At 44.5% G+C, this 26,427-nt stretch overlaps 1 protein-coding gene across 1 annotated transcript in view; it reads right to left on the bottom strand.

Moving 5' to 3' along the window:
- Positions 1-4,038: 4,038 nt before the first annotated feature.
- FASN (fatty acid synthase) overlaps positions 4,039-26,427 on the bottom strand; it is a 52,701-nt gene continuing 30,312 nt past the window's right edge. Inside the window, exons 17-43 of the mRNA XM_074260494.1 lie at positions 24,414-24,605; positions 24,091-24,171; positions 23,735-23,914; positions 22,852-23,031; positions 22,449-22,652; positions 21,308-21,618; positions 19,836-20,225; positions 18,040-18,204; positions 17,764-17,882; positions 17,519-17,673; positions 17,006-17,209; positions 16,498-16,648; positions 15,983-16,161; positions 15,499-15,618; positions 15,109-15,231; positions 14,686-14,909; positions 14,001-14,202; positions 13,667-13,818; positions 13,183-13,274; positions 10,652-10,803; positions 10,187-10,432; positions 9,684-9,872; positions 8,239-8,466; positions 7,765-7,985; positions 6,998-7,096; positions 6,074-6,325; positions 4,039-5,749 (exon numbers count right to left, since the gene is read on the bottom strand). Coding sequence (XP_074116595.1) covers positions 5,612-5,749; positions 6,074-6,325; positions 6,998-7,096; positions 7,765-7,985; positions 8,239-8,466; positions 9,684-9,872; positions 10,187-10,432; positions 10,652-10,803; positions 13,183-13,274; positions 13,667-13,818; positions 14,001-14,202; positions 14,686-14,909; positions 15,109-15,231; positions 15,499-15,618; positions 15,983-16,161; positions 16,498-16,648; positions 17,006-17,209; positions 17,519-17,673; positions 17,764-17,882; positions 18,040-18,204; positions 19,836-20,225; positions 21,308-21,618; positions 22,449-22,652; positions 22,852-23,031; positions 23,735-23,914; positions 24,091-24,171; positions 24,414-24,605 — 4,949 coding nt within the window. The 3' untranslated portion in view covers positions 4,039-5,611. The remainder of the gene's footprint in view (positions 5,750-6,073; positions 6,326-6,997; positions 7,097-7,764; positions 7,986-8,238; positions 8,467-9,683; positions 9,873-10,186; positions 10,433-10,651; positions 10,804-13,182; positions 13,275-13,666; positions 13,819-14,000; positions 14,203-14,685; positions 14,910-15,108; positions 15,232-15,498; positions 15,619-15,982; positions 16,162-16,497; positions 16,649-17,005; positions 17,210-17,518; positions 17,674-17,763; positions 17,883-18,039; positions 18,205-19,835; positions 20,226-21,307; positions 21,619-22,448; positions 22,653-22,851; positions 23,032-23,734; positions 23,915-24,090; positions 24,172-24,413; positions 24,606-26,427) is intronic.

Consider the following 26,427-nt stretch of genomic DNA (forward strand, 5'->3'; position numbering starts at 1 on the left):
AATGCTGTATGAAGATGTATTCTGATGGAAGTGGATATCTTCAACATAAAGAAGATCCAACTCACTTCCAGTTGATCAGTGATGGACAGAAATAACTACACCCAAAGAAGGAACACTGGGAAGTGAATGTAAATTGTTAGCACTACTGTCTGTCTACCCAGGTTACTTACACCTTCGGAAGCTAATAATTAATGTGCAACAAGAAAATGGTATTTACATACATATATTGTATCTAGGTTATATTGTAACACATGTAAAATGTATGGGATTACCTGTCATGGGGGGAGGGAGTGAAGGAAGGGGATAATTTGGAAAAATGAATAAAAAAAAAAAAAAAAAGAAAAATTTGACTTTCCATTTGATAAAATCCAACATCCATTCCTACTAAAGGCGCTTGAGAGTACAGGAATAAATGGACTATTCCTTAAAATAGTCAGGAGCATATATTTAAGACCATCAGTAAGCATAATATGTAATGGAAATAAACTGGAACCTTTCCCAGTAAGATCAGGAGTGAAACAAGGTTGCCCACTATCACCATTACTATTCAATATTGTATTAGAAATGCTAGCCTCGGCAATAAGAGTCGAGAAAGAGATTAAAGGAATAAAAGTAGGTAATGAGGAAATCAAACTGTCACTCTTTGCAGATGATATGATGGTATACTTAGAAAACCCCAGAGATTCTAATAAAAAGTTATTAGAAATAATTCACAACTTTAGCAAAGTGGCAGGATACAAAATAAATCCACATAAATCCTCAGCATTTTTATACATCACCAACAAAATGCAACAGCAAGAGATACAAAAAGAAATTCCATTCCAAACAAATATTGAGAGTATAAAATATTTGGGAATCCATCTACCAAAGAATAGTCAGGAATTATATGAAGAAAATTACAAGGCACTTGCCACAAAAATAAAGTCAGATTTAAATAATTGGAAAGACATCCAGTGTTCGTGGATAGGCCGAGTGAATATAATAAAGATGACAATACTCCCCAAACCAATCTATTTGTTTAGTGCTATACCAATCAGACTCCCAAGAAACTATTTTAGTGGCCTAGAAAAAATAACAACAAAGTTCATATGGAAGAATAAAAGATCGAAAATTTCAAGGGAATTAATGAAAAAAAAGTCAGATGAAGGCGGTATAGGTGTACCTGATCTAAAGCTATATTATATAGCAGCAGTCACCAAAACCATTTGGTATTGGCTAAGAAATAGATCGGTCGATCAGTAGAACAGATTAGGTACAAAGGACAAAAAAGGGTACATCTATAGCAATCTAATCTTTGACAAACCCAAAGATACCAACATTAGGGATAAAAATTCATTATTTGAAAAAAACTGTTGGGAAAACTGGAAATTAGTATGGCAGAAATTAGATATGGATCCACACTTAACACCATATACCAAGATAAGATCAAAATGGGTCCATGATTTAGGCATAAAGAGGGAGATAATAAATAGATTAGAGGAACAGAGGATAATCTACCTCTCAGACCTGTGGAGGAGGAAGGAATTTATGACCAGAGGAGAACTAGAGATCATTATTGATCACAAAATAGAAGATTTTGATTACATCAAATTAAAAAGTTTCTGTACAAACAATACTAATGCAAACAAGATTAGAAGGGAAGTAACAAATTGGGAAAATATTTTTAAAAGTAAAGGTTCTGACAAAGGTCTCATTTCCAAAATATATAGAGAACTGACCCTAATTTATAAGAAATCAAACCATTCTCCAATTGATAAATGGTCAAAGGATATGAACAATTTTCAGATGACGAAATTAAAACTATTTCCACTCATATGAGTGTTCCAAATCACTACTGATCAGAGAAATGCAAATTAAGACAACTCTGAGATATCACTACACACCTGTCAGATTGGCTAAGATGACAGGAACAAATGATGAATGTTGGAGGGGATGTGGGAAAACTGGGACACTGATACATTGTTGGTGGAGTTGTGAAAGAATCCAGCCATTCTGGAGAGCAACCTGGAATTATGCCCAAAAAGTTATCAAACTGTGCATACCCTTTGGTCCAGCAGTGCTACTACTGGGCTTATATCCCAAAGAAATACTAAAGATGAAAAAGGGGCCTGTGCCAAAATGTTTGTAGCAGCTCTTTTCGTAGTGGCTAGAAACTGGAAGATGAATGGATGCCCATCAATTGGAGAATGGTTGGGTAAATTGTGGTATATGAAGGTTATGGAATATTATTGCTCTGTAAGAAATGACCAACAGGAGGAATTCAGAGAGGCCTGGAGAGACTTACATCAACTGATGCTGAGTGAAATGAACAGAACCAGGAGATCGCTGTACACTTCAATGTTGTATGAAGATATATTCTGATGGAAGTGGATATCTTCAACATAAAGAAGATCCAACTCACTTCCAATTGATCAATGATGGACAGAAACAACTACACCCAGAGAAGGAACACTGGGAAGCGAATATAAATTGTCAGAACTGTCTATCTACCCAGGTTACTTATACCTTCGGAATCCAATACTTAATGTGCAACAAGAAAATGGGATTTACACACATATATTGTATCTAGGATTATACTGTAACACATGTAAAATGTATGGGATTGCCTGTCATCTAGAGGAGGGAGTACAGGGAGGGAGGGGAAAATTTGGAAAAATGGGATGTTATAAAAAAATTACTCATGCATATGTACTGTCAAAAAATTTTATAAAATTAATTTGAAAAAAAAAAAAAAAAAAAGAAAAATTGGCTTTCTCTCCATCCTGATTTTTCTTGCAGATGAGGAAAGGAAGAAAGCATGTTGAATGCAGGTGATGGTCTGGGAGAGAATCAAAGGCCCAAAGGATTAGAAGTCATGGAATAGTAGGGTATGGTAGAGGAATCCTGCATCTCTAGACTTTTGACACTGTTGATTCCTTTCTTTCTGATACTCTCTCCTCTTAAGTTTTTGGGACCCCATTCATTTTGGGTTCTATTTTGTCACTCAGTTCCCTTACTGGAATTTTTGTCCAGGTCACATCTACTAATACCACGAGCTCCCTTTACTTATTCAGCACTCCTTCTGATGACCTTATCAATTACCACCTTTATTTTCAAACTGACCAATCTTAATCTTTCTGCTCACCACTGTTCACACTCCTTCCGTTGCCTGTCAAGACATCTTGCACTGGATGTCCAGTAGAAATCTTAGAAATCCAGTAGAAATAGACTCAACCTATGCAAAGCTGAACTCATTACCTTTCCCCTTAAAACTTCCCCTCTCTCCCATGCTTACAACCTACATGTCAGTGCCCCTCCCTATTCAATCTGTTGCCAAGAACTGTAGATTGCACACACCTTCCCTTCTCTTCTCTGAAGTCCGTCTTCTCCCACCTGGGTCCACAGTAGCAGCCTAGTCACCACTGCCTGCTTCAAGTTTCTCCTTACTCCAACCCATACTCTAGTGATTCAATTCATTAATTCATTAGCTCATTAAACTCCAGCAACTGCTTATCAATACAAAATCCTTTTTAACATCCCAAGCCTTTTGCGTCCTATTTCTCCCCCTTGGGCCAATGTATTGTTCAATACAATAATGATCATCCTTGCAGTTCCTGGAACAAGACACTATTTCTTAGCTCCAAGGATTCTCACTGGCTGTTCCCCCATTTCTGGAATACTTTTCCTCATCTCCATCTCCTGGCTTCCTTTAAGTTTCAGCTCAAAATTCCACCTTCAGAATCTTTCATGATACCTTATAATTCTATTTTTTAAATTATTTATCCTATACATAACTTGATTGAATGTGTTTGCATGTTAACTCCTCCATCATGACTGTAAGCTGCTACAGGGAAGGGCCTGTCTTTTGCCTTTCTTTGTATCCTTAATGTTTGGGACAGTGCCCCTGCACATGGTAAATGTTTCCTGACCGATCGTCACCTCCAACCCTTTCTCTCTGGCCAGGGATTGGAGAGAAGACCACCACCAAGATTGCATCCCTGCCTATGGGTGGGATGCCAGGCAGAGCTCTACAGAAAGAAAACAGACGCATCAGCCAAATTGGTCAGAGATCCCATGTGGTTTAATATCAGTAGGGCTGTGGGATGGGGAGCAGGACAATCTCAAGAGTAACACTTTCACCAAGTGGGTGTAAGAATGAAACAGGATCCAAACATGATTCTTTACACTGACAATTACATTGAAATTTTCAAAATTTAAGCAGCAGTTTGAATTACATCTATCTCTAAAAAAAAAAAAAAAAAAAAAAAAAGACAAAAAAAACCCTTAAATTAAAAAAAAAAAAAACAAAAACAGTGCCCCAGCCACGATCCACAGAGGGGGTGGGGGTAGCAGCCAGGTACAGGCTCAGAACCAGCCTCCAAGGAGGCCCCCCCCTGCCAGAGGAAAAACAAAGGGGTCCCCTGGGGGAGGTGGTAGGATCCTGGCTCCTGTCCCAATAGCCTCTGTATCATAAATGCAGCTGGGAATCACTTGTCCATTCCCCTCAAGGCCTGTGTGGCGCACCAGCAAGGAGACTCTTGCTGGGTCCCAGAGGAATAAAATGTCTCTTTTCCCCCTTGTTGAGAATCAAGTCCTCACACAGACTCTCCCATGGTGGCTGACCTTCCAGTGAAACCCACACTTCTTTGCTCCTGAAATCACTCCAAGCCTGGCAATTCCTCTGGTGGAGTTTCTCCCCCCCCCCAATTTTCTTTCTGTTCCAGGAAAGGGCAGGAAGAAGGGGGGAAGGAGGAAACAAAGATTCCCACCACCCTATTCTCTCCCCTTCCTAGAGATGAGACAGGAGAATGGGAAGCTTCATCTCTTCACTACCAGGTTGAGATGGACAACTATGGTAAAAGCAGATCAAAGATGTCCCAGATAAAATACAGAAAGAAAGAAATAGCCAGAGAATTCTGGATTTAGGAAAAAAATATCTGCCAATGGATTTCTTTTGGTCTTTTCACAAATGGCAGATGAATAACCCGCCCCACCCCACCCCTTTTTGCTGATGATGCAATAAATACAAAGTTTCAAATGAAAAATGAAAACACAAAAAAAACCACCACATGGTTATGAAAAAGATTCAGCCCCATCTTCTTGCTGGCCATCAGCTGATTCTTCACAGATCAAAACCAGAAATCTCCAAATCAGCCTGGACCCTGGTGTCCTGGTCTTAGTACCTGGCTAGTTGCAAATGGCCTTATAGCCTTTAGTTTTTGCATGGGGAATATAGTAAGAGATGATCACAGACAATAATGGCCTTGAACAAATTTTACTCCTTACTCAGGAGACTGTGGGCAGGAGGAGGAGGGGTGAAGGTGAGAGATGAGTGAGCATGTGCACATGTTCCAAAAATGCCAGCTGAGGATGGCACAGGTACCAACTGAAACAGCAGCGGGGCAGGGCAGTAGGGTGGGTTACCACCAGGAGGACTTTCCTTCAGACCCAACTTAGATGCAAAATTGTATTAATGGGGTGTCTCCTTAGGGTGGGAGGTGGAGATTGGTGGGAGATGAGGGAAGAAGGTATGGGAGGGAATGTTTTAATGACAAGAAAAGTCATCATAATTCCATCTCCTGCTAGTGACAGGAGATGTGGCTGTGGGAAGAGACCAGAAGTTGGAGGAGACTTAGCCCTCTCGTACACTGACTCGAGGCTCTGCTAGCGAACTGTGGATGATGCCGATGATGGACTCCAGACCACTGCCCTCCAACAATGTGCGGTGGTCACCTTCAATGACATGGACAGACACCTTCCCGTCGCAGACCTAGAAGCAGCAGCCCAGGACTTGGTTAGGCTGCCCCCACCACTGCACCTCCCATGGAGTTTCCCAGTAACCTCCTTACTAACTGCAGGGATAGAAGGGACAGGGAGCTTCTTCTAAAAGGCTGGGGGTGCTGGGAGGGGGAGTCCCCAAGTGGCAGCCCTACAAGACTGAAAATGCTACTCCAGAGGCAGCAGGCAGATGAGGGAGAGAAGGCCTCTGGCATCAGTACCAGGTCAGGGGAGGGCCCAGCCTCGGGTGCAAAGGAGGCCTGGGGAAGGGTGTGACAGAGGGTGGTCCCAAGGTGCCTACTTTAGAAAGCCTCACCTCAGACAGGTTGTAGTCCTTGCCCAGGCCTTCACCATACTCGCTGCTGGTTTTGGCTCTTAACAGGGTCACATTGCCATGATACTTGATTTTGGGGATATATTGCTCTGCAGCCCTCAGCTTGTGGTAGAAAGAAAATGCAGCAAAGCTGAGCTCTGTGCGATTGATGTGCCTGTGATTCTGGGTTATCAGGTCCACTGTGGCAGAGACTCGGGCTTCCAGATCCTTCAGAGGCAGGAGCACCTCCAGCACCTGCAAGGGCAAGGTGTCCAGACAGAAGGGAACAGAGTGAGCAAGTACCAGAACCCACGCTCTTGGAAGTCTGACCATTCTTTACTTTGTTTAAAGCTCTGCAAACACGGGCCCACTTTCTCAGTCAGTGGGGCATAGCAGATGGGGGCCTGTGGCTGCTCAGGCTTGGCTTGCCCTCTGAATGCCAGAGGAACTTTAAATTCAGATCAGCAGGATGGCATGCAAGGCAAGCCCTCATTGAGCTGAACCCAGGCACTGGGCTGGGGCAGGAAACAAGACCCCATCAGACTTCACAAGAATAGGCAGAGAAGGAAGTGGGAGGGCCTGGGCATAAAGAACAAGCTAAAAGAAGGAATACAGCCTGGACTCATGGTTTATTTTAAAGGAATCTTGGTGTTGACTGGCATCTTTTCTGTGACTCAGGCCAGATTACTTAAGAGTACTTTTCTAGGGTTGGGTCTTAAGGAAGGGAGAGGGAGAGAGGAAGAGAGGGACGGAGAAAAGGAAAGGAAGGAGGGAGTAAAGAGAGAAAGGGAAAGAGAGGGGAAAGAGAAGAGGAGAAGAAAAAGGCTTAGAAGAGACATCCCACCCCATAGTACAGGACAAAGAGTAAGGTGATGGTGGGGGAGGTGTTGGGAAGAGGATCAAGGAGAGGGGGCTGAGGGAAATGACCTTGTTGTATTCAGCGTCTGTGAATTGCTGGACAAAGGCACACATCGCTTCTGTCTCTGCTTCTGCTTCACAACCTGGGGTCAGCTTGGCTCTATAGCTCTGGAAAGAAGAGGTAAGAATCAGAAGCACATGTCGCAGGGGACTGACCCATTGCTTTGTGGTCAGTATTCGTGGGAGGTATGGAGGAGGCAAGGTTCAGAGGTTGACCAGCTAGTCAAGGAGAGGGCTGGAACGAGAAACTATCTCTGATCTCAAGCACAACAGTTAGGAAATCTATCATACTTCCTGCCTGTCCCTACGCATATATTCCCATACTATGCCAGGAGTTCCAATCTGGTATTTTGTCATTGTGGCAATAAAGGATTATTAAGGCAAGTGGGATATGCCAGTATCACAAAGCTAATAAGCATTAGGTATCTGAGGCCACATTTGAACTCAGAGGCAGGTGCTTTATCTACTTAAAGGGGAACCAGAGAGTTTCCTGTTTTTTTTTTTTTTTTTTTTTTGTTGTTGTTGTTTTTCCCTTGAGGCTGGGGTTAAGTGACTTACCCAGGGTCACACAGCTAGGAAGTGTTAAGTGTCTGAGACCAGATTTGAACTCAGGTCCTCCTGAATTCAGGGCTGGTGCTCTATCCACTGTGCCACCTAGCTGCCCTGAGTTTTCTGTTGTAACCATAATTCTTCATTATTTGATAGTTTGGGGGCTGTGGTTATTGATGTATCAGGGCTTCTACTTGTCTGCACCTAGGTTGTCCCATTTTCCTTACCTGTGTGTAGGCTAGAACATAAGCATGAGACCCATCAAACAGGAAAAGGCTGTTGTTTGAGTGGGATGGGATTTGCTGGGCTTGTAGCTGAGAGCACATTTCAAAGGCTACACAAGCCCCATAGGAGTAGCCAGCGATGCGGTATGGCCCTTCAGGCTGGACCTGCTTGATGCAGTCAATGTAGTAGGAAGCCAGGCTCTGGATGCTGTCCAGGGGAGCAGCTAGAAAAGGGAGGAAGAGCAAATGAAATGAGAAACTGATATGCTGCAAGAGATTTAGGTCAGATCTCACTCAGGAAGGCCTTCCCAATGATTCGGAGGGTGAGACAATAGGACAGCTTAAAGGTAGGGTTGAGCAGCAGAGAAACAGCTAAGCAGGAAGCAGGGAGGATCTCCCCCACCAGAAAGAGGAGCTCTCTGGAAGCAGACTGCTTTATAGATCTCATCTTCCAGCTAGACTGGTGTGGGTGATTACCTTTGGTGCACTGCAGGCCATAGGTAGGGATGCTGAGTTTGGCAGCAAGGTTGTGGAACACGGTTATTGAACCCTCAATAGGGTGGACCAGGAAAAGAGGTCTCTCTGTGCTCTGCACAGCATTAAGCAGAGTGATTGTTGGCCCTTCAGGGTTTACCAGCAGATTCCCCAGATTCAATTTGGTTTCTCGGACGGGGGTGACTTCTTTGGCCGGGGGACACTTTGATTCTTGAAGAGAGAAAGTAGAGATATCTCATTACACACTCCAACCTGAGATCTCTTTACCATCCATGTCATCTTTGGTGAGCCATTTAACCTTAGTTTCCCCACCTGTAAAATGATAATCTCTTAATATCCTTTTTAGTCTTAAATTCTATGATAATTAGAGGACAGAACCTCTAAATTAACTTGTCTTCTCAGCAATTATTAAAATAGGACTCTTTGGATTTGGACTAGTAGGTATAGAAGATGTAGAGAATGGGGTCCTTCTTTCCTTCTTGATTTTTTCCCCCTTTCAGTTCATGATGCCATTAAGTTTCTTTTTCTCTATGTTTTTTTTTTCCTAGTAATACATGTATATATTAACTTTTTAAATACACATTGAGAAAGAAAAAAATCAGAACAAAAGGATAAAAATCATGAGAGGAAAAAAAAACCAGAAAAAACTATGTTCCACTGGTCTACTATTCCATTTTTTAGCCAGTACCAAATGCTTTGGATGATTGCTGCTTTATAATAGTTCTAACACTGCTAGGCCACTCATCCTATTTTTTTTTTTCCTTTCTATTAATTCCCTTGAATTCCAAATGAATTTTGTTATTTTTTCTCTACAAAGTAATTTTTTGTGTGGCAACTAGGTGCCGCAGTGGATAGAGCACCAACCCTGAAGTCAGAAGGACGGGAGTTCAAATTTAGTCTCAGACACTTAACACTTCCTAGCTGTGTGACCCTGGGCAAGTCACTTAACCCCAACTGCCTCAGCAAAAAGCAGAATAATAATAATAATAATTTTTTTGTGGCAGTTTGTTATGGCAATGAGAAACCAAAAAATTAGGTTTAATGTAAAAGATGGGGCTTGAGCTGAGTGCTCTATGAAGATAGTTGCACTTATTCTCCAAGATGTGTTTCCCTTAATGAAGATGAATATGTTAGTAGAGCTAAACTCTCCCACCTGGCTTCCCCCTTTGTGGCTACATACACATAATCACAATCAGTCAGGGGCAGCCTGCAGCATTGAAACAGGTCAAATTTAATTCAAGTATACAGCACTTGGAAACCAAATGAGCCAGGCAGAGAACAAGGGAAAATGACTGTCATCTTGAGATTGCTCTCCTAGAGACTCAAAAGAAGTTCTTCCTCTGAAATCTACAACTCCTCACTGTGTACCGTCCCTTTGCTGGTCCTGGGAACTCCCAAACGCAGGCCTCCTATCTATAATAACTCACCTTCTCCTGCTTCAGACTGGGAAGAAAGGTCTTTTAGCTTCTTGATGGTGAGCTGCCGGATCTCCCTCATGGCCATGACAATGTCATACTCGCGCTCCAGGGTCTGCCTCACCTCTACCCCCATCAGGGAGTCCAGGCCCAGATCGGCCAGGGTGCTATCTGGGTTCAACGTGCTTACATCTCGGATGCCTGGACAAGAGACACTTCCATATTAACGGTGTGGGCAAGGAGGGCATGCCTGATGCTGGGGAGACCAGGATAGAGCTTCTCTTTTCCACAGCCCCTCATGAGCTGCCTTGGACTGGGCTACACCATGAGTGGATTAGAGTAAACATCTTGACCTTGCTATCATTGGGGTTTAAGAAGTTCACAGGAGCATCCCAAGAATGCTCAGAGTCTCCCTGCTACCTGAGATGATGCCCAGGTAGAACACCTGCCTGCATGGCTATGACCAGGCAGGTCCTTAGGACAGGGGTCACTGGACAAGGTTCACCATGGCTCACCGAGGATGTGTGCCACTGCTTTCAACAGGTCCTTCTGGCTATCTCCATCACCACGGGATATCACCTTCTTCTCAGCTAGCACAAAGCTGCTCATGACAGGGTGGTTCTGGTTAAGGAAAAGATCCAAGACCTCCAGGCAGGAGGAGATACGCTGGGGTAGGGTTCCACCAATCACAGTGTCATTAGTGCCCATGGCTTCCAGGACAATGCCTACATCACCAATGGCTCCCCACTGGACGGCAAGGCCTGGCAAAGAGAGGATAGAATTTCCAGTAAAGCAGGATCCTTATGAGAACAGAAGACAGGGTGAGGGCTTGGCAGAAAAGGGTTAGGGTTCCTTGAAAAGCCATGTGCCTACTTAGAGGAAAAGTGATCTAAGCTGTTAGGCGTCCATCCTGTGGATGTGCTTAACGGGAGGAGGTTGGAGGGGCTCTACATGTATGTCTTCTCTCTGCCCTGGGTTACCTGGAAGGCCATCATGCTTCCGCTTCTCACAGATACGCTCCATGGTGGAGTTGGCAAAACCATAGTTACTCTGCCCGGCATTGCCTCGCCCACAGCTCACCGATGAGAAAGCCACAAAGTAATCCAGTTCTGGGCATTTTTCCCGTGACACTCTAAAGAAGCAACCCAAGAACATGACTCATCACTTGCTATTCCTCTTCACAGAGCCTTAATTCCTGGATGGTATAGTGAAAATATTTTATTTCTAGTTTTCCAACCCCTATCTGCATCTGGATATCCGGACTCTGATCCTACCATTCAAAGTAATGTTTTCAAAGAACATGTTCTTATTCTAATATAAGACTAAGCAAACATAATTAGGAAAGTAGATTTGAAAACCCAAGAAGATCACTCTGTAACACTTCAAAAATAACCAAGAAGATTTTTTTCTTGAATGGCAGAGCCGCTTTCCAATTGGTATGGATAATCAAAGACTTGTCTAGCTAATATGGATCTAGAAACTATGCTAGAGATAAAATAGGAGCATATAGGCCATTAGGTTCCCCCCAAAACACAAACCTTATATATCTCACCCCACTTTATTTATTTACAAAATGAATACATAAGTGAGCTTCTTATTAAATCATTAAGCCAGAATGACTGATGAAGGAGATGGCTTGCTAGACATAGCTTCTTTTATAAATCCCTTTTCACTCCCTTCTGTGTCTAATTCTATTCTAGCTAATAGGGATCACTTTCTTCTCAAAGTCTGTATACACTTTTGTTTGCTCATTTGTTCTATTGTCAAAAGACTCTTGCCTTATGTGCTGCTGATAAAGCTGGAGGAATTTTGCCAAAATGACTGGATTCACTGTAAGTTTACGTAATTTATATTACCTAATTTCAACCTGACTCTTACTGCAGCAAGGCAATTCTTTTATATCTCCCTAATTGATTCTCTACCCTATTCACTATTAATGGCTATTTAATTTAAACCTTCTCATCTGTCCTCAAGAATCCCATATACCTCATTCTTTACCAACCAAATGCAGACCATTTGCTATGAGTTCTATCTTCTCTCCTTCTCAGGATAATTCCTTGATCCTATGCCTACTACCTCTTCCTTTACTCCTTTTTTTCTGATGAAGAAATGGCTTTTTTCCTGGTCAAGGCCGATCCTTCTTACAAAAGTCCTTAAACTCATTCCCTCCTTTCTTCTCCAGTCAACTGGTCCTACTATCACTATTTCACTCTCGATAATGTTAAATTTCTCCCTAATTACTGTTTCTTTTCCTGTCACCTATATGCACTCCAGTCTCTTCTATCTTTGTAAAGAACCCTCACTAGATCCAACTATCCCTGTTTTCCTTTTATACAGCTTATTCCAGATGCTGGGCTATGAGATTGCCTTTAAATCTGCTCTCACTCTCTTCTAAACTCTGTAATCTGGTTTCTCAAATAAGACCACTGCCTCAAGAGTTACCAATATTTTTAGGACAGTTTACCTTTCAGACCTGTGGAGGAGGAAGGAATTTGTGACCAAAGAAATACTAGAGCTCATTATTGATCACAAAATAGAAAATTTTGATTATATCAAGTTAAAAAGTTTTTGTACAAACAAAACTAATGCAGACAAGATTAGAAGAAAAGCAATAAACTGGGAAAACATTTTTACATCCAAAGGATCTGATAAAGGCCTCATTTCCAAAATACATGGAGAATTGACTCTAATTTATAAGAAATCAAGCCATTCTTCATCTAATAAATGGTCAGAGGATATGAACAGACAATTTTCAGATGATGAAATACTATTTCTACCCATATGAAAAGGTGTTTCAAGTCGTTATTGATCAGAGAAATGCAAATTAACACAACTCTGGTTCTGTTAATTACTGATCAATTGGAACTGATTTGGATTTTTCTTGGGTAGCAAGACAACTTATGTATACATATATTGTATTTAATATATACTTATTTATATATATTTATAACATATTTAACATGGAGGGGACTACCTGCCATCTAGGGGAGGGGGTGGAAGGAAGGAGGGGAAAAGTTGGGACAGAAATTTTTGCAAAGGTCAATGTTGAAAATTACCTATGCATATGATTTGTCAATTAAAAGCTATAATAATAAAAAAGTTACCAATGTTTTCTTACTGGCCTTTTCTCAACTCTCATCCTTCTTGACTTCTTTGCAACATTGGATTCTGCTGACTAGTCTTCCTGGATGTTTCTTTTTCTCTGGATTTTTATGGTGTAAGCCATATGCCTGACCTCTCCTTTTCAGTCTTCTTTGCTGAATCCTCTTACACATCACATTCTCTAACTAGGGATATTCATCAAAGGTTCTGTTCTGACCCCTTTTCTCTTTTTTCCTACCCTGTTACATAGTGACCCCCTCAGCTATCATGATGGGTTCCACTGCAGTGCCTCCTACAGAAAATGCATTTAATAAATGCTTGATTGATTGTTGAATTGAACTGAGGATATCCTGTCAGAAGTGATTTAAATGGCAACATTTCAGATCCCCTTGCCCACTGGTCATTATACCTGTCCAAGTTAATTGTTCCATTGTACTTGGGCCTGTTGACATCCTGGAAGAATTCTGGGGTTTGGTTCTCCAACATGGCATCTTTCAGGACCTGAGTAGGAGGAGAAAAAGTCCTCAGTAATAAATAGGAACAGGGACATCTCTGCTCTTCCCATTGCAGAAACATAGTATAATTCTTCTCTATTTTGACCTTTCCACCTTGTCTTAGCCTAGGGGTCCCAATTCTTTCTTAAGAATTCTTAATCCCTTGAAGTCATATTCTTCTTAGAGAAAACAAATTCCCAAGTAGAAACCAGGAAAGAGATGTGGGACCCTTTTGAAAATTATTCAAGATCAGTAAAAGACTCCTACTCTGCCAGGGATCTGGTTTCAGTGACAGTCCTAGATCACATTATTTGCAGAGAGCAACTTTCTAAGACATCTGGGCTGCATCATCTTGCTGGTATGCACTCCTCTTCTGCCTGGGCCAGAGCCTCCACTCACCATAGCCAAGTTGAAAATGCCTCCAACAGGCCCAAGCTGGATGGCCTCTGCTATCAGCTGCTGGGCTCCCTCCAGTGTGCTGACATTACTTGTGGACACATGGACCTGGATGCCTTCCTGTTGCCACTCTTGAATCCTCTTAGCTTGATAGCCTATAGAAGCAATGGATCATGGAGGGATAGGCAATTTCCCCAGATTTTACACAGGGGCGGGGATTGGGAAGGGAAGGGCACATGTGAGGGCCTAGCAGGATCTCCTTGGGTTTTTGTTCCCCCATCAGCCCCAAAGAGCTTGGTCTTTGCCCTGACACAAAAATACTTTCTCTTCCACATACCAGTCCGAATGCCTGAACGTGAAGTCAGAACAAGTTTCTCAGCCCCTCGAAGAATAAGCCATTGAGCTAATTCAAGTCCAAAGCCACCAAGTCCTCCTGTGATGATGTAGGACTTAGAGCTGGGGCAAAACGTCTTGGAAATGGCTGAGATCAGGATGGGCTTTGTTCCTTTCACCACAGCTTGCTTCTCTTCTTCTTGCACCTGTTTCCCCCAGCACATACAAACACACACACACATATATATATATATGAATCTGAGCAATTGCACCTTTCAGAGGACAGAGACCCAGAGACTGAACTTTTATATAAGTCAAAGGAAGTAGAGTAATGAGTCCCAGGAGGAGAGTGATGAAGGCTATTAGAAACATCTTCCTCAAGAAAATAAATGGTGAGGAGATGGTCAGATCTACCATTTGGCAGGAAGAAAGACCTAATGCTGGAACTTGACTGCAGGAGCCTGGATGGATTAATGGGTGGATGTATGCGAGTTCTCTCTGGAAAGCTTAAGAAGTAGGGGAGATGCCGAGTGGCAATGGAGACAGTTATCACCTTGGTCTCCTTTGTGTCCAAGGGAACTCTACAAGGATGTTCCTTCCTAAATAGCTAAGCTCCTAAGACAATTACTTTCCTGGAATTTCCTGGACATAGTCCTTTCCTAATGGGGAACTGGGGCCAGTCTCTTCACCTTGATGATTACTTTGCCGATGTGCTTCCCTTGGGCCATGTAGCGGAAGGCATCCTCTACCTGGTCCCTCCCAAAGACAGTACACTTTAGGGGCTGGACCACGCCACTTTGGATGCCTGCCTTCAGCAGTTCTGCCACTTGCTTCCAGTCACCATTTTTTTCTTCAAAGAGGGCATCCAGCAGGATGCCATGGAAGGCCACATTCTTCAGGAAGATGGCCATTCCTAGGGCAAGAAGCGAAGCACGTGAGAGTCACCCTCTCCCCCCAAAGCACCTGCTGCAAGGGAAAGGAGATGGTGGTGGGAGGATGGCAGCACAGAGACCTCCCCCTCAGGTCAGGGCTGGGATCTGACTCAGGTTCGGTGGATTGGGATGCTCCCACCTTCTCATCCATGTCTTTGGAACCTGTACCCTATAGCTTACCTAGGGCGTGGTTGTTTGACAGATCAAACTTCCCAATTTCTAGGAAGCGACCATGCTGAGCCAAGCACCGAACACTGGCCTGTAGCTTCTCCTCTGCCAGAGAATTCAGGACAAGGTCTACTCCTGTAATGGGAGAAAGAGAGCCTGGCATCAGCCTCCGATCCTGACCCACCAGTCTGAAAAGGCTGTCCTATCTTCTAATTCCCCCGAGACCTTTCTCTGGGCCTTGAGACCCAGTCTCAATTATTGATGTTCGATGGCTCTTGGCTACCTACCCATCCTAAGAAGAAGAAAGTACCCTTCCCTCAAGAAATCATACTTCTCAATATGGTTGAGATTTTCCCCCACTTGGTCCTAGTCATCATTTCCTTTCTCCACTCCAGGGCTCACCTTTTCCGCCAGTGTGTTTCAGCACATGTTGTTCAAATGACGTGTTCCGTGAATTGGCAAAGCTGGTGGCATCGAGCTTGGGGAATCTGGCCTGGAGGTAGGCCCGCTTCTCAGCCGACCCTGAGGAGGCATTGTCTGCCGATCAGCCCAAGGGAGGGGACACTGCCTAGGGTATATAGTTCCCATCCCGAGGAGCTCAGACTCAAAAAAACTTTTAGGAACCCAGGAAATAGGAAGGAGGGACCTGGAACTGTGTGTGTGTGTGTGTGTGTGTGTGTGTAACCAACACTGAAAAAAAAAAAAAAAAAAAAACAGGGACTTCATTTAGATAAGAGAGGAAAAACACTTGATTCTGACTCCAACAATCTTAGGAATGCCACTGATGAAATACCCCTTTTTATTAGTCCCTCAGAGGAGGGAAGGGGAAGATTCCTCTTTCTTATCACAGAGGATCAGGGGGGTAAGGGGAGAACATGACTCTTACCCACTGTGGTAAAGACCCGGCAATTCATGCTCAGAGCAATTGCAATGGCAGCCTGGCCAACGCCCCCAGAGCCAGAATGGATGAGCACCGTTTCTCCCCTTTTTATGCCTCCACGGACTACCAGGGAGTAATAAGCTGTGGTATAGACAACAGGAACAGAGGCAGCCTCCTCCAGGGTCCTGAAAATGGGGAAGCCAAGGGGAAGAAGGTTCAGATGTAGAAGCAATTATAGAGTTAGTCCCTTAGTTACTAAAGCCTATGGTAGCACAGTTCTTCTTCTGGTTGCCTGGTTCCCTAGAACGGGGCTTCTTAAACTTTTTCTACTTCCAACCCCTTTTTGTCCTGAGACACTTTAATGTGACCTGAGCTCATAGGTGCATAAAATATGTATACAAACCAAACAGTTGCTGACAATGAAACATAATTTCATGACCACTATATCCAGGCACGAGACTCTATATGGAATTGTGACAAGTCTTTGAGAAGCTGAGCCCTAGACACTCACGCTAACTTACCAGTTGGCTGGCACATCCCAAAGGAAGTCTGAGGAAAGGAGTGCCGAGGTGGCCAGCCCTTCTGCAGGCACCAGACCCATCACCCGTCTGCCATCAGCATCTCGCCCGGAGAACTCCATGCCCATCATACAATCCCGGTTGGCCCATTTCCCTAAGATGAAGGGGAGAGCTTGGTGAGACCCCACTGCTTTTTCTCCTGGGCTGGGCCATTGCCTTCAAGGTATTTCTTCCTCCTTTCATTTCCTGTCTTAAGGAGCAGGCATGAGCCCAGAGGACAAGTGAGAATGCTACATGTAGCCTGTATTTGGAAATAGAATCTCTTTGTAGAAACTACCTTTCCTTTCACTTCTTCATGGATTCTTCCCTCTATGAACTACAAGGAATACAGAGTGAGTCCCCGTGTCTTGTTCTGGGCAGAGAGACGTGGACAAAGAGTTGCCACCATTACTCTCTCCACCCCCTCCCCTTCCCAAGCCAATTGCCCTATAGACAGCCTCCTGCTACACACCTGGGATGGCATCAGGAGAGAGTTTGCCGGTGGCCAACATGATGTCCCGGAAGTTGAGTGAGGCGTAATAGATCTTGCAGAGCTGCGCACTGGGGCCAGAGGGCTGGGCATAGCGCAACGGGGAACATACCCAGCAGATGGAAGAAAGGTCCCCCCGGGTCAGGACATTGACAAAGGCGTGCTCGGTCTGCATCATGGTTTTGCCTAACGGGGTAAGAGGAACACAAGAGGAGCCCAACAATGAGGGGGCTGGCTGAGTTACAAGAAGTTTGTTCTTCATAGAGAAAGATGTAGCCACATGAATAACCCCTGGAGTACAGGGGGTGCAGTGTTACCCCAAAACCTCCACCCCAAATCTTTCACATTTTGCGATTTTTCTCTCCTTCTTGTTTCCTTAGTAACCCAAGTGGGAGTTGGAGTTCAAGTTGCTTCCCAGGGCCCCAGGGAATTCAGCCTTGGGAAGGGAATAATAGAGGTAGACATGGGAAGAGGAGAAACTAGGGGGAATGTCACCTTCTCTCAGTGGGAAGTGGCGGAAGGCCCCCCATTTTCCATCCCGGTACACATTCATCACCAAGTCCCCTTGTAGTAGCTTCTGCATCTCTTTGGTGGATGGGTTGGTTTGGGGGATGGTGGAGGAGGAATTGAGGTTGGACACCAAGACACACCTGAAAGAGTTAAAAAGAGCAGAGTCAGGATGGGCTGCCTGGGGTGGGTGGGAGGGAAGGAAGACAGAAGTGCCCGACACCTTTCCATACCGGATTCTCTGCCCGCCTGGCTCTTTTCGGAGACAGTTCACCATTCCTACAATGCCAGAGGTGGCGCAGCCAGCCGCTGTCAGCCACACTGGTTGGTTGGAGGGCTCTGCCAGAATGTTCTATAAGAGAAGTCCATGGAAGAAAAATAAATTTTCCTCAAGTGGGAAGGAAATGACTTGAACATAGGAACTAAAGTATGTAACAATCTGGCTTTCCCATCAATCTTACGCTCATCAGAGCCTACCTGAAGGAGCTAGGGACCAAATGAACACTCACCTTTAAAGAGTCCACCCATTTGTAGTTTGTGTCTTCCACTTGCAAGAAGATGGGGCTCTGGGTAGGGGCTAGCCGGCGGCATAGGAAAATAGCAGAGCCATAAAAGGACTTTTTCAGTCCTACTAGATGCAAGGAAGCCTTCTGGAATTCATTCTCCCACTCTGCCTGCCAGGAGAGATGAGGAAAAGAGGTCAGGACAGGCCCTGGGACCCTTGACAGTCTATTTAGCACTGCCTCTTTTCTCTGACAAGTTTTATAGGACATGGTGCTTATGGGGATGTCCCCCACTTCCCTCACTTCTCCACAACTCTTTAGCAGATGCTTAAAATCAATTAATCAACATTTATTAAGAACCTACTATGTGTCAGACATTGTGCTAAGCAGTGGAAAAGGCTGAAAGACAGCCTCTATCTTTTTTGAATGGGGCAGAGGGGTATCAAGGTCCTTTTATGCTTCTTCCAAGTGCTAATTTCCTATTTTCCTTCCTCTGTCCTCAAATCACGTATTGTGATGCTCTTTTCCTTCCAGAAGTGAAAGCTTCTTTGGCTACCTGCTTCCTCAGTATGAAGTCACCTTGAGGTATACACCTGGGCAGGGTTGCTTCCCCGATCAATCTATAGAGGGACTTGGAAGGCAGTGGCAACTGCACTATCAGAGTTAGATCTTAAAGCCATTTAGTCCAGAAGTGAGGGGGTCTGCTACCTTTGCAACTTGGGGAAGGTCTTTTCAGTTTTGTTTCCAAGTAGGTGCTATTTTCACATACACCCTTCCCCCCCATAGTATTTTACATTGCCTTTTTTCTCTTATTTTCCCATCACTGGGGCTGATACAGAAAGTTGCAGCCCATTGCCGCGATTTTCCTCCTTAGCCTTCAGTCTGCCTCTTCCTCTCCACTAGGGTTTACAAAGGGGTATCATTATCATTGCTTTGGTGGCACTGATGGGATAATTACCACAATATCAGACCCCAGTAGGTCAGAAGCCCTGCTACAATGCAGTGATTCCCACAGTCATGACCTTCTAGCCTGAGACATGAAAAAGATTTTCTTTCCTGGCCAAGGTTGGGTCCTCTTCCCTCCTGTCTGACATCACTGAGAACAGACACCCGCCCCTTCACTGAAGCCACACAGATGAGAATACAGCTTTTACAACAAAAGCTAGAAAAGGAACAAAGCTCCCCAAACAGGAAAAAAAAAAAAAAAAAAAAAAAGGTGATCCAACAATCTATCATTAAGTATAACCCTTTGGCCCCTTTCTAGAGAGCCCTACTGTCAGCTGGAGATGGTTTCCCTCTTATTGTGAGGAGGGTGAAGAGGGCAGTGGGAGGGAACTTGCACTGTATGTATTCCCTTGGAACAAAACAGAATAAGCAGGCCCCAAATCCCTGGCCTCTCCACCCTTGACCTCAAGAGTATGCCCATCCTGCTTTGGAGTAGCTTAGGTGTCCCACAGTGTAGGATTGGGGATAGTGGATGTCATATAGTTTGGAGAGATTTATGATTACAAGATTATTTTGAGACTATTTCACTCATTTTTCACTGAAATTAGATACATGAAGAGCCTTGTAAATCTTAAAAAAACTTCATCATCAATCCTTCTTTTTCACCTCTACAAGGTATCTCATTATAAGGAACCCTGAAGGGATGTCAGACAAATAGAAAGAAAATTGGTTTGGGAAGAAACATCGACTATTCCCATGAGAGATTACTAAGGCCTAGAAAGAGATATTCATTGATGGTCTTTGGTTGGGACAGAATATTAAAGAATCACAAACACCTCCCACCAGTAAACTCTCACCTGACTTAAGAGGCTCTGTCTCTGATGCTGATTGGAGGAGGTAAGGAAGGCAACTACCTCCCCCAGGGTCTCGCCTTTGAGGAGAGTATGCAACAGTAGAAATCCTCCATCCTTGATGGCAGCTCTCATGTGGCTCAGGGCAGTGGTGAGATCCTTCAGGGTAGTTATGGTGCAGTTACATACTAGAAGGTCGGCGTTGTGCAGGTTGTCAGGGGCAGGCTCATCTGGGTCCCACTGGCCCAGGGAGATGCCCTGCTGTTGCAAGTGAGCTTCCTGGCCTTCCAGAGATGTAGACTGACGGTCGGTAGCAATATAGTCTACTTGGAGCATCGGCTGACTGTTGAGAAGGCCGGGAATGCGGGAGTACAAGTGTCCATCTCCAGCTAGAACCTTTAAATCCAGAGAAGAGAATGGTGAATGTCAGGGACAGGGAAGGGAAAAGTAAGGCATGTACCAGGCGAGGCTTCTCAATACCTCTTAATGCCCCTGGACTGGACACTATAGGGACTTCGTTGGCAGGTGTCACCCTCTCTCTGTGCTTCATTTTCTATCTCTACTCCTATCCCATCAGATCTCCAGATTCCTCTGAAAGCTATTCATTTTCAAATGGCTGATCAAATGCCCACCCAGCCAAGTATTTACAAGTGTCTGCTATGCATCTAACCTAGGATTATGCTAGACTGGTATAAGGTTTCCCACAGGGCCATGGGACACAGTCACTGAGCAGCCATTCTGATGGAACAGAGCAGATAGCACAGGTGACCCAAACCATGCCAATTATCTTTGCCCTGGGCCATACAAGGTCTAATTTTTGTTTTATCACAGATTATCTTCCTATTTATAGTCCCTCTGAGTGGATATGGAAGAGTTAACATTCCTAGGAGGCTCAAGGCCTCAGAGAATGGGGTCTTGGGTTCTGCTGCTGACTCTCAGATTCCTCCTCTGTGCGATGGAGGTGTTGGGACAAAAAGAAATCCCTTTCTAATCCTAAGATTCCTTCTAGCTCTGATATTTCTGATTCCTGGATAGAAATCCACAAATGGTTGGATGGCAAAGAGGAGACCTGGGGTGAACTGAATCAGTAGGAATTCAAAGTAAGTTATTCACAGAGTAGGTGACCAAGAGTGGACCTTCTGTAAGAATACCAGTGCAGACTTTGATTTCCTCATGCTAGATTTAAATATACGTAGTTACCAAGCCTATCTTAGTTGGCTGTATTGCTGTTTTCAAGGAAACATTTTGGGGAGGGGGCCTGAGTCTATGGTTTCCTTGAAGTGGAAAATTCCTAATGGGGAAGCTCTCTTTCCATTAATCTGGATTAGCAATTAGATTAGTTATGTAGAGAGAAACAGAGTCAAGCTAAGACTCTTCCCAGGGGGCTTTGTTGCCCCTTTTGCTACCCATCTTTAGTTTAGTCCACCACCAGGTACCACTTTCTGATGGCCATTTTCCTAGTAGGATGCCATACTTGCCTCCACCACCTTCATCTTGTAACCGGTGATGTTTTCCAAAGTTGTATCCACACAGGCCTTCAGCTCTTGGGAGTCCAGGAGCCCTGCCAGCAGGTGATCCTCCTGCAAGCGCTGCCATTCCTGAGCTACCACCTGCCCCAGCTCTACAGACAGGTTTCCATTGAGCTGCAGCTGGGAGGCAGCTGCCAGGAGATAGGGCAGCCCCTTCTGTGGGGGATCATTGGAGGGAGCAGCCTCTGCCCCAGTAAGCCCTGGCACAGAGAGCTTTACCCCATGCTGAGCCACCTTGGTCTGCAGTTTCTGGATCAAGCCTGCAAGGAGTGGGGATAAGTAAGGCCAGGCTGGGAGCAAGGCCCAGGATCCTTAGGTGATAACTAAAGCAAGGGGGTAGGTTTGGTTTCACTCTAGGATAGCTGCCAATTTGTCTTGATGTACTAAGTGCGATGAGTTTCTGCCTTCTCAGGCTTCACTTTCCCCATTTACAAATGAGACAAGAAGATGACTATACTTCAGGAGGTGTCTCTGCCTGTTCATTCTAAAGCTCCTGAAGTTTTAGAAAGACCACACATCTTGGCCCAAAGGTGGAAAGAACGGAAACAAATGCGAAGTGGGACAGGCTCCAGATGAAGAAAGATGTTGGTAGATTGGCCTCTAATGAGATGAAGCCTAAGTCCTACGCTTGAAAGCAGAACACAGGAATGGGGAAGGCCCAAGTTTAATGATGGTGTATGTGACATGGGTATCTCAGTCACCTGCTGAGGTGGCTGGTAACTATGTGATATGGCTTGTCCTCAGGTGGAAAGTTAAAAACCTGGGGAATGACTTCTGGGTATCTTGCTTCAACAGAGATGTGGACAAGTGAAAGTGTTTGTGGAATAGACAGGTGATCAGAATCTTATAAACCAAGTCACCTGAGGAACAATTGAGGATATTGGGAATATTTAATTTACATCTCTCCCCTGTTCTTGTACTCTGAGATAGGGTAAATGGATCCATATTCATCTTCTCCTTGTCTACCTCTGAGTTATTTTTTTTCAGTGTCTATTTCCACCTTTTTCTCTTCTGACCACTCCAACCCCACCCCCAACTACCCTGATCCCTCCCTCAGTGCCCCCACCAGAAGACCCCAAGATCTCTTTACCTTTACATTGCTGCAGCTCCCCCTGAAGCTCAGTGTTGTCAGTCAGGCAATCACTCTCCAGGTGAGGGACAAAACAGAATTTTTCCAGGATGGGTGTGTGGTGCTCCTGCTGCCTCCGAGGGGCCACAGAGGCATGTAGCCGTGTAATCAGAACGCCGCCTGCCACTGTGTTACTTAAACAGGAGTCCACCCAGGCGTCTGCCACTGCAGGGACAATGAGGTTTGATGAGAGGAAGCAGTGGCATTGCTTTGGATCTGGCCCCAGGATCAATAAAGCATCCCCATCATCACACATATTGCCTCCCTCCCTCCTTCCCCATCCCCAGTCCACCATGCAGAAGTTTTAACCACATCAAACAAGAGAGCTAGGGAGAGAACAAAGAGAAGGGAGGCCAGGGGTCACCTTGTGTCTCATCCTGGTGTTGATATACTTTTTGCTGGTGGGTGGCAGGGTCAATGTGGATGGAGGTGATACGTGTTGGGAGGCGTAGGGCGCGCTGAGATTCCCCAACAATGGAGATTTGCAGCATAGTGTCCAAGAAGGTTATCCAATTGTCCTTCCATAGCAGCTTTCCCAGGTTCCCTGTGGTAGCAAGAAGGGCTCCCACACTGGCTCCCAGAAGCCCATCACATTCCAGGCTCAGTTTTACTTCCCTCCCATTCACCCATCCCCCTACCACTGAGTAGCTGGTACCTAAAATACTTGCTCCAGCAAGATGCCTTCAAATAGAGTCCCCTTCTTTGATTTAATGGGTCCAGTTTTTTGTCTTACTCCCCATAGAACTCTCTATTAACATTTTTCTCCACCCAAAGATATGTAGAGAAAGAAACCAATTTGGGGCAAAAATTTGTCTTAGACAATCTCATATAAATTATAAAGCCCATTATGCCTCACCTATCAATAATCGATAAACATTTATACTAAATATCTACTATGTGCCAGCTCCATGCTAAGCACTGGGCTTATAAAAAGAGGCAAAAAGAAGTCCCTGCCCTTAAGGAGTGTACTAAGTTGCAATGCAGGACACAGAACCTAACTCGTACCCCTTAAGTACCCCTTTACTCTAAAATAAGAGACTCTGGGCAACTAGGTAGGTAGTGCAGTGGATAGAATGCCAGGCCTCAAGTCAAGAATTCTTAATCTTCCTGAGTTCAAATCTGGCCTCAGATAATTCCTAGCTGTATGACTTTGGACGAGCGCTACCCCTTTACTCCCTCTGCTCCACTGGCTCTCAGAAGAGTCTGGCCCCTCTGGGAGCTTTTGTATAGTAAACCACAAGACCCACCTTCGAGGTTGGTTTCTAATATCCCCTGGAAGTTGGGACCGTAATCGTAACCACGAAGCCGCAGCTCTTTGTACACATCAGCCTTGGACAGGCTGAACTTGGCAGTGGAGGCTGTTGGCCTTGGTCCTGGCTGGTAATCGAAAAGGCTGGCGTCTGGCTCCTCCCAGTGGTACACTTTCCCTGCAAGGAAGAGGGGGAGGAGGTAACAGATAGGAGTTTGGTGTCTGAGATAGGCCTAAGGAGCAGTTAAGACTGGCACATCCTTACAGATGGGAGGCTAAGAGACCTGAGCAGGCTTGTGGGCCAAGCAAGGACAGGGCTCAGAACAACTAGGCACGTGACAATCCCTCACTTACCACTCACAATCAGGGTCCCGTTATCAGACACTTCAAAGGTTCGAGAGGCCAGCATGAGTCGTACCTCCAAAGACACATTGCCTGCAAAGGAGAGAGAACAGAGCATTCAAGTGATAGGTACAGCAGGGATGGATGATTCCTTTCAACCTTCTGGTGTGTTGTCACTGGCCCCTCAGATTTTCTCTGGGACTTATAGTCCCAAATCATTATTTTATAGGATAGAAATTGTGTATCAGACAGGTGAGATTTAGGATTTAAATTTATTTCCCTCCCCACTGCACTGAAAGAGTTCTTGGAACAGTTTGGCAGAGTGGGCACTTTACCTTTTTTGGGCAGAATGGTGGCCTGATGCAAGGTGACATCCTCAAATACTATAGGCATCTCCTCCATGGCCAAGTCAAGGGACCGTGCCAGGGTTTTCCATACCAGGCACAAGTAGCCAGTAGCCGGGAAGATGACTCTTCCATCAATGCAGTGATCTACCAGATAATGATCTGGAGATTCAGCACTTGAATCTGTCAGGGAAAGAGAACACTTAGGCTTCAGGAAAGGCCCTCAGGGAAGGATGGGTCACATCTCTTCCTTTCATCAACAGGAGACAGTCAGACATGGATTGTGCAGCTGTAGAGGAGCCAGAATTGGTTGTCATTTTTCCATGGAAGAGGATGCAGCAGTGACCCAATCCCTTGGCCCCTGAGGCCTGGCCCTCTCCTACTCTGAGCAGAGTCTCCCGCTGCAAAAATCCCCATCACAATCTGCAATGAGTGGTTATTACTTGAAGACCTCACAGATGGGGAAGCCACTTCTCCAGACTGCCCTTTCACCTGTAGACAAACTTTCTTTTGGTCAATTTTTCCTGATCTCCTTGAGCCTTTGACCCACTTGCTCCTGGTCCCTCCCTCTAGGACCAGACAAACTGGATTCACTGCCCACAGCAGCCCTTTCCGCCACCTGCATATTGTCTTCACCAAATGTTCTCTCCTCCAGGCTAACCACCCTCAGCTACTTCATATGGCCCTTTCAAGACACTCACTAGTTTAACTCACTAGCTAAAAATTATGGTGGCCATAAGTGAAAGCCATCCTCACCGTGATAGGGTCTAGACTGCCTCCTTATTTTTGGAAGCCATGCCAGGTGTGCAGTGGATATAGCACTAGATTTGGAGGCAGAAGATCCAAGTTCAAATTTTGAAAGTACTTAAGCACAGTGCTTGGCACATAGTAGGTGCTTAATTAATTTCCTTATTTCCTTTCTGCTTTTCCATGCATTTCTAAGACATCTTAGATTAACTTTTTGGTTGTCCTAGCTTCCATTTTTGCTGGAAGCTAGGTGGCACTGCAGATAGAACTAGTTATATGCAAAATTAACAGAAGTGACCTATACCTTTATCTAAGTCATTGATAAAATGCTAAACTCTGGGATGCCCCACTGAAGTCTTCTTGCCTCACTGACTATTCAGCTAGTGTTGAATCCATTAAGTACACCTAGAGAGAGCATAGAGTAACTAGGCTTTTATGGATTTATGTCTGAATCCATCCAATTATATTATCACCTAGTCCCTGTCTCACCATATTCTCCACAATAACATCAAAAGCTTTGCTAAAACCTAGTTAAACCAGTATTTATGGCATTCTTCTCACCTATCAATTTAATAACCCTATCTAAAATTTAAAAATCAATAAAGCAACAGAGTTAGTCTGGAAGGAGTGGTTCTTCCTTTTTGGATGTTCACTTTAAAATCTTACCCAGCACTGAAGTCAAGCACATTGGCCGACAGTTGGCAGCCTCTCTCTCTCTCAGATCAGGATAGTACCTTTCACCTGGTTTTTGGTACCTCTCCCAGGATCTCAGCAATTCCATCTACTAAGAGCCACGTATGCCCTTCATATGGGCCAGGTGACTTAAATGTACCAAAGGCAGTAAGGTCCCTCTCTCATTGGTTTCTTATTTTTTTTTTTTTAGATGTCAATCCTTGGGGTCATTTCTGTTCTGACATTTTCAGTATAAATAGGATTTTTCTTGGCAGAGAATACAGAATATGACAACTGAGCAGTTTTTGCTCTGTTGTCAGTTTGCAATGTCCCACGTGCCCCAAGTAAAGGCAAGCATTCTATCTTCTCCATGTCTTTTAAAAATCCAAGTTGGTTGGCAAGGTCCCTGTGCATATACTTTAGCGTCTTTAGAAAAAACCCTCTTCCCCTCCTTACTTGGACTATTCCCATTTGTGTCTTAATAATCTCACTTTTTTAGTATTTCCCATCTCTTTGGGACTGAATTCCCCTGTAAATTTTAAGCCACAGGATAATAACAATAACAACAACAATTTTAAGACTTACA

This window comes from Sminthopsis crassicaudata, chromosome 4 (genome assembly GCF_048593235.1).
Source record: "Sminthopsis crassicaudata isolate SCR6 chromosome 4, ASM4859323v1, whole genome shotgun sequence".
Classification (NCBI taxonomy): domain Eukaryota; kingdom Metazoa; phylum Chordata; class Mammalia; order Dasyuromorphia; family Dasyuridae; genus Sminthopsis; species Sminthopsis crassicaudata.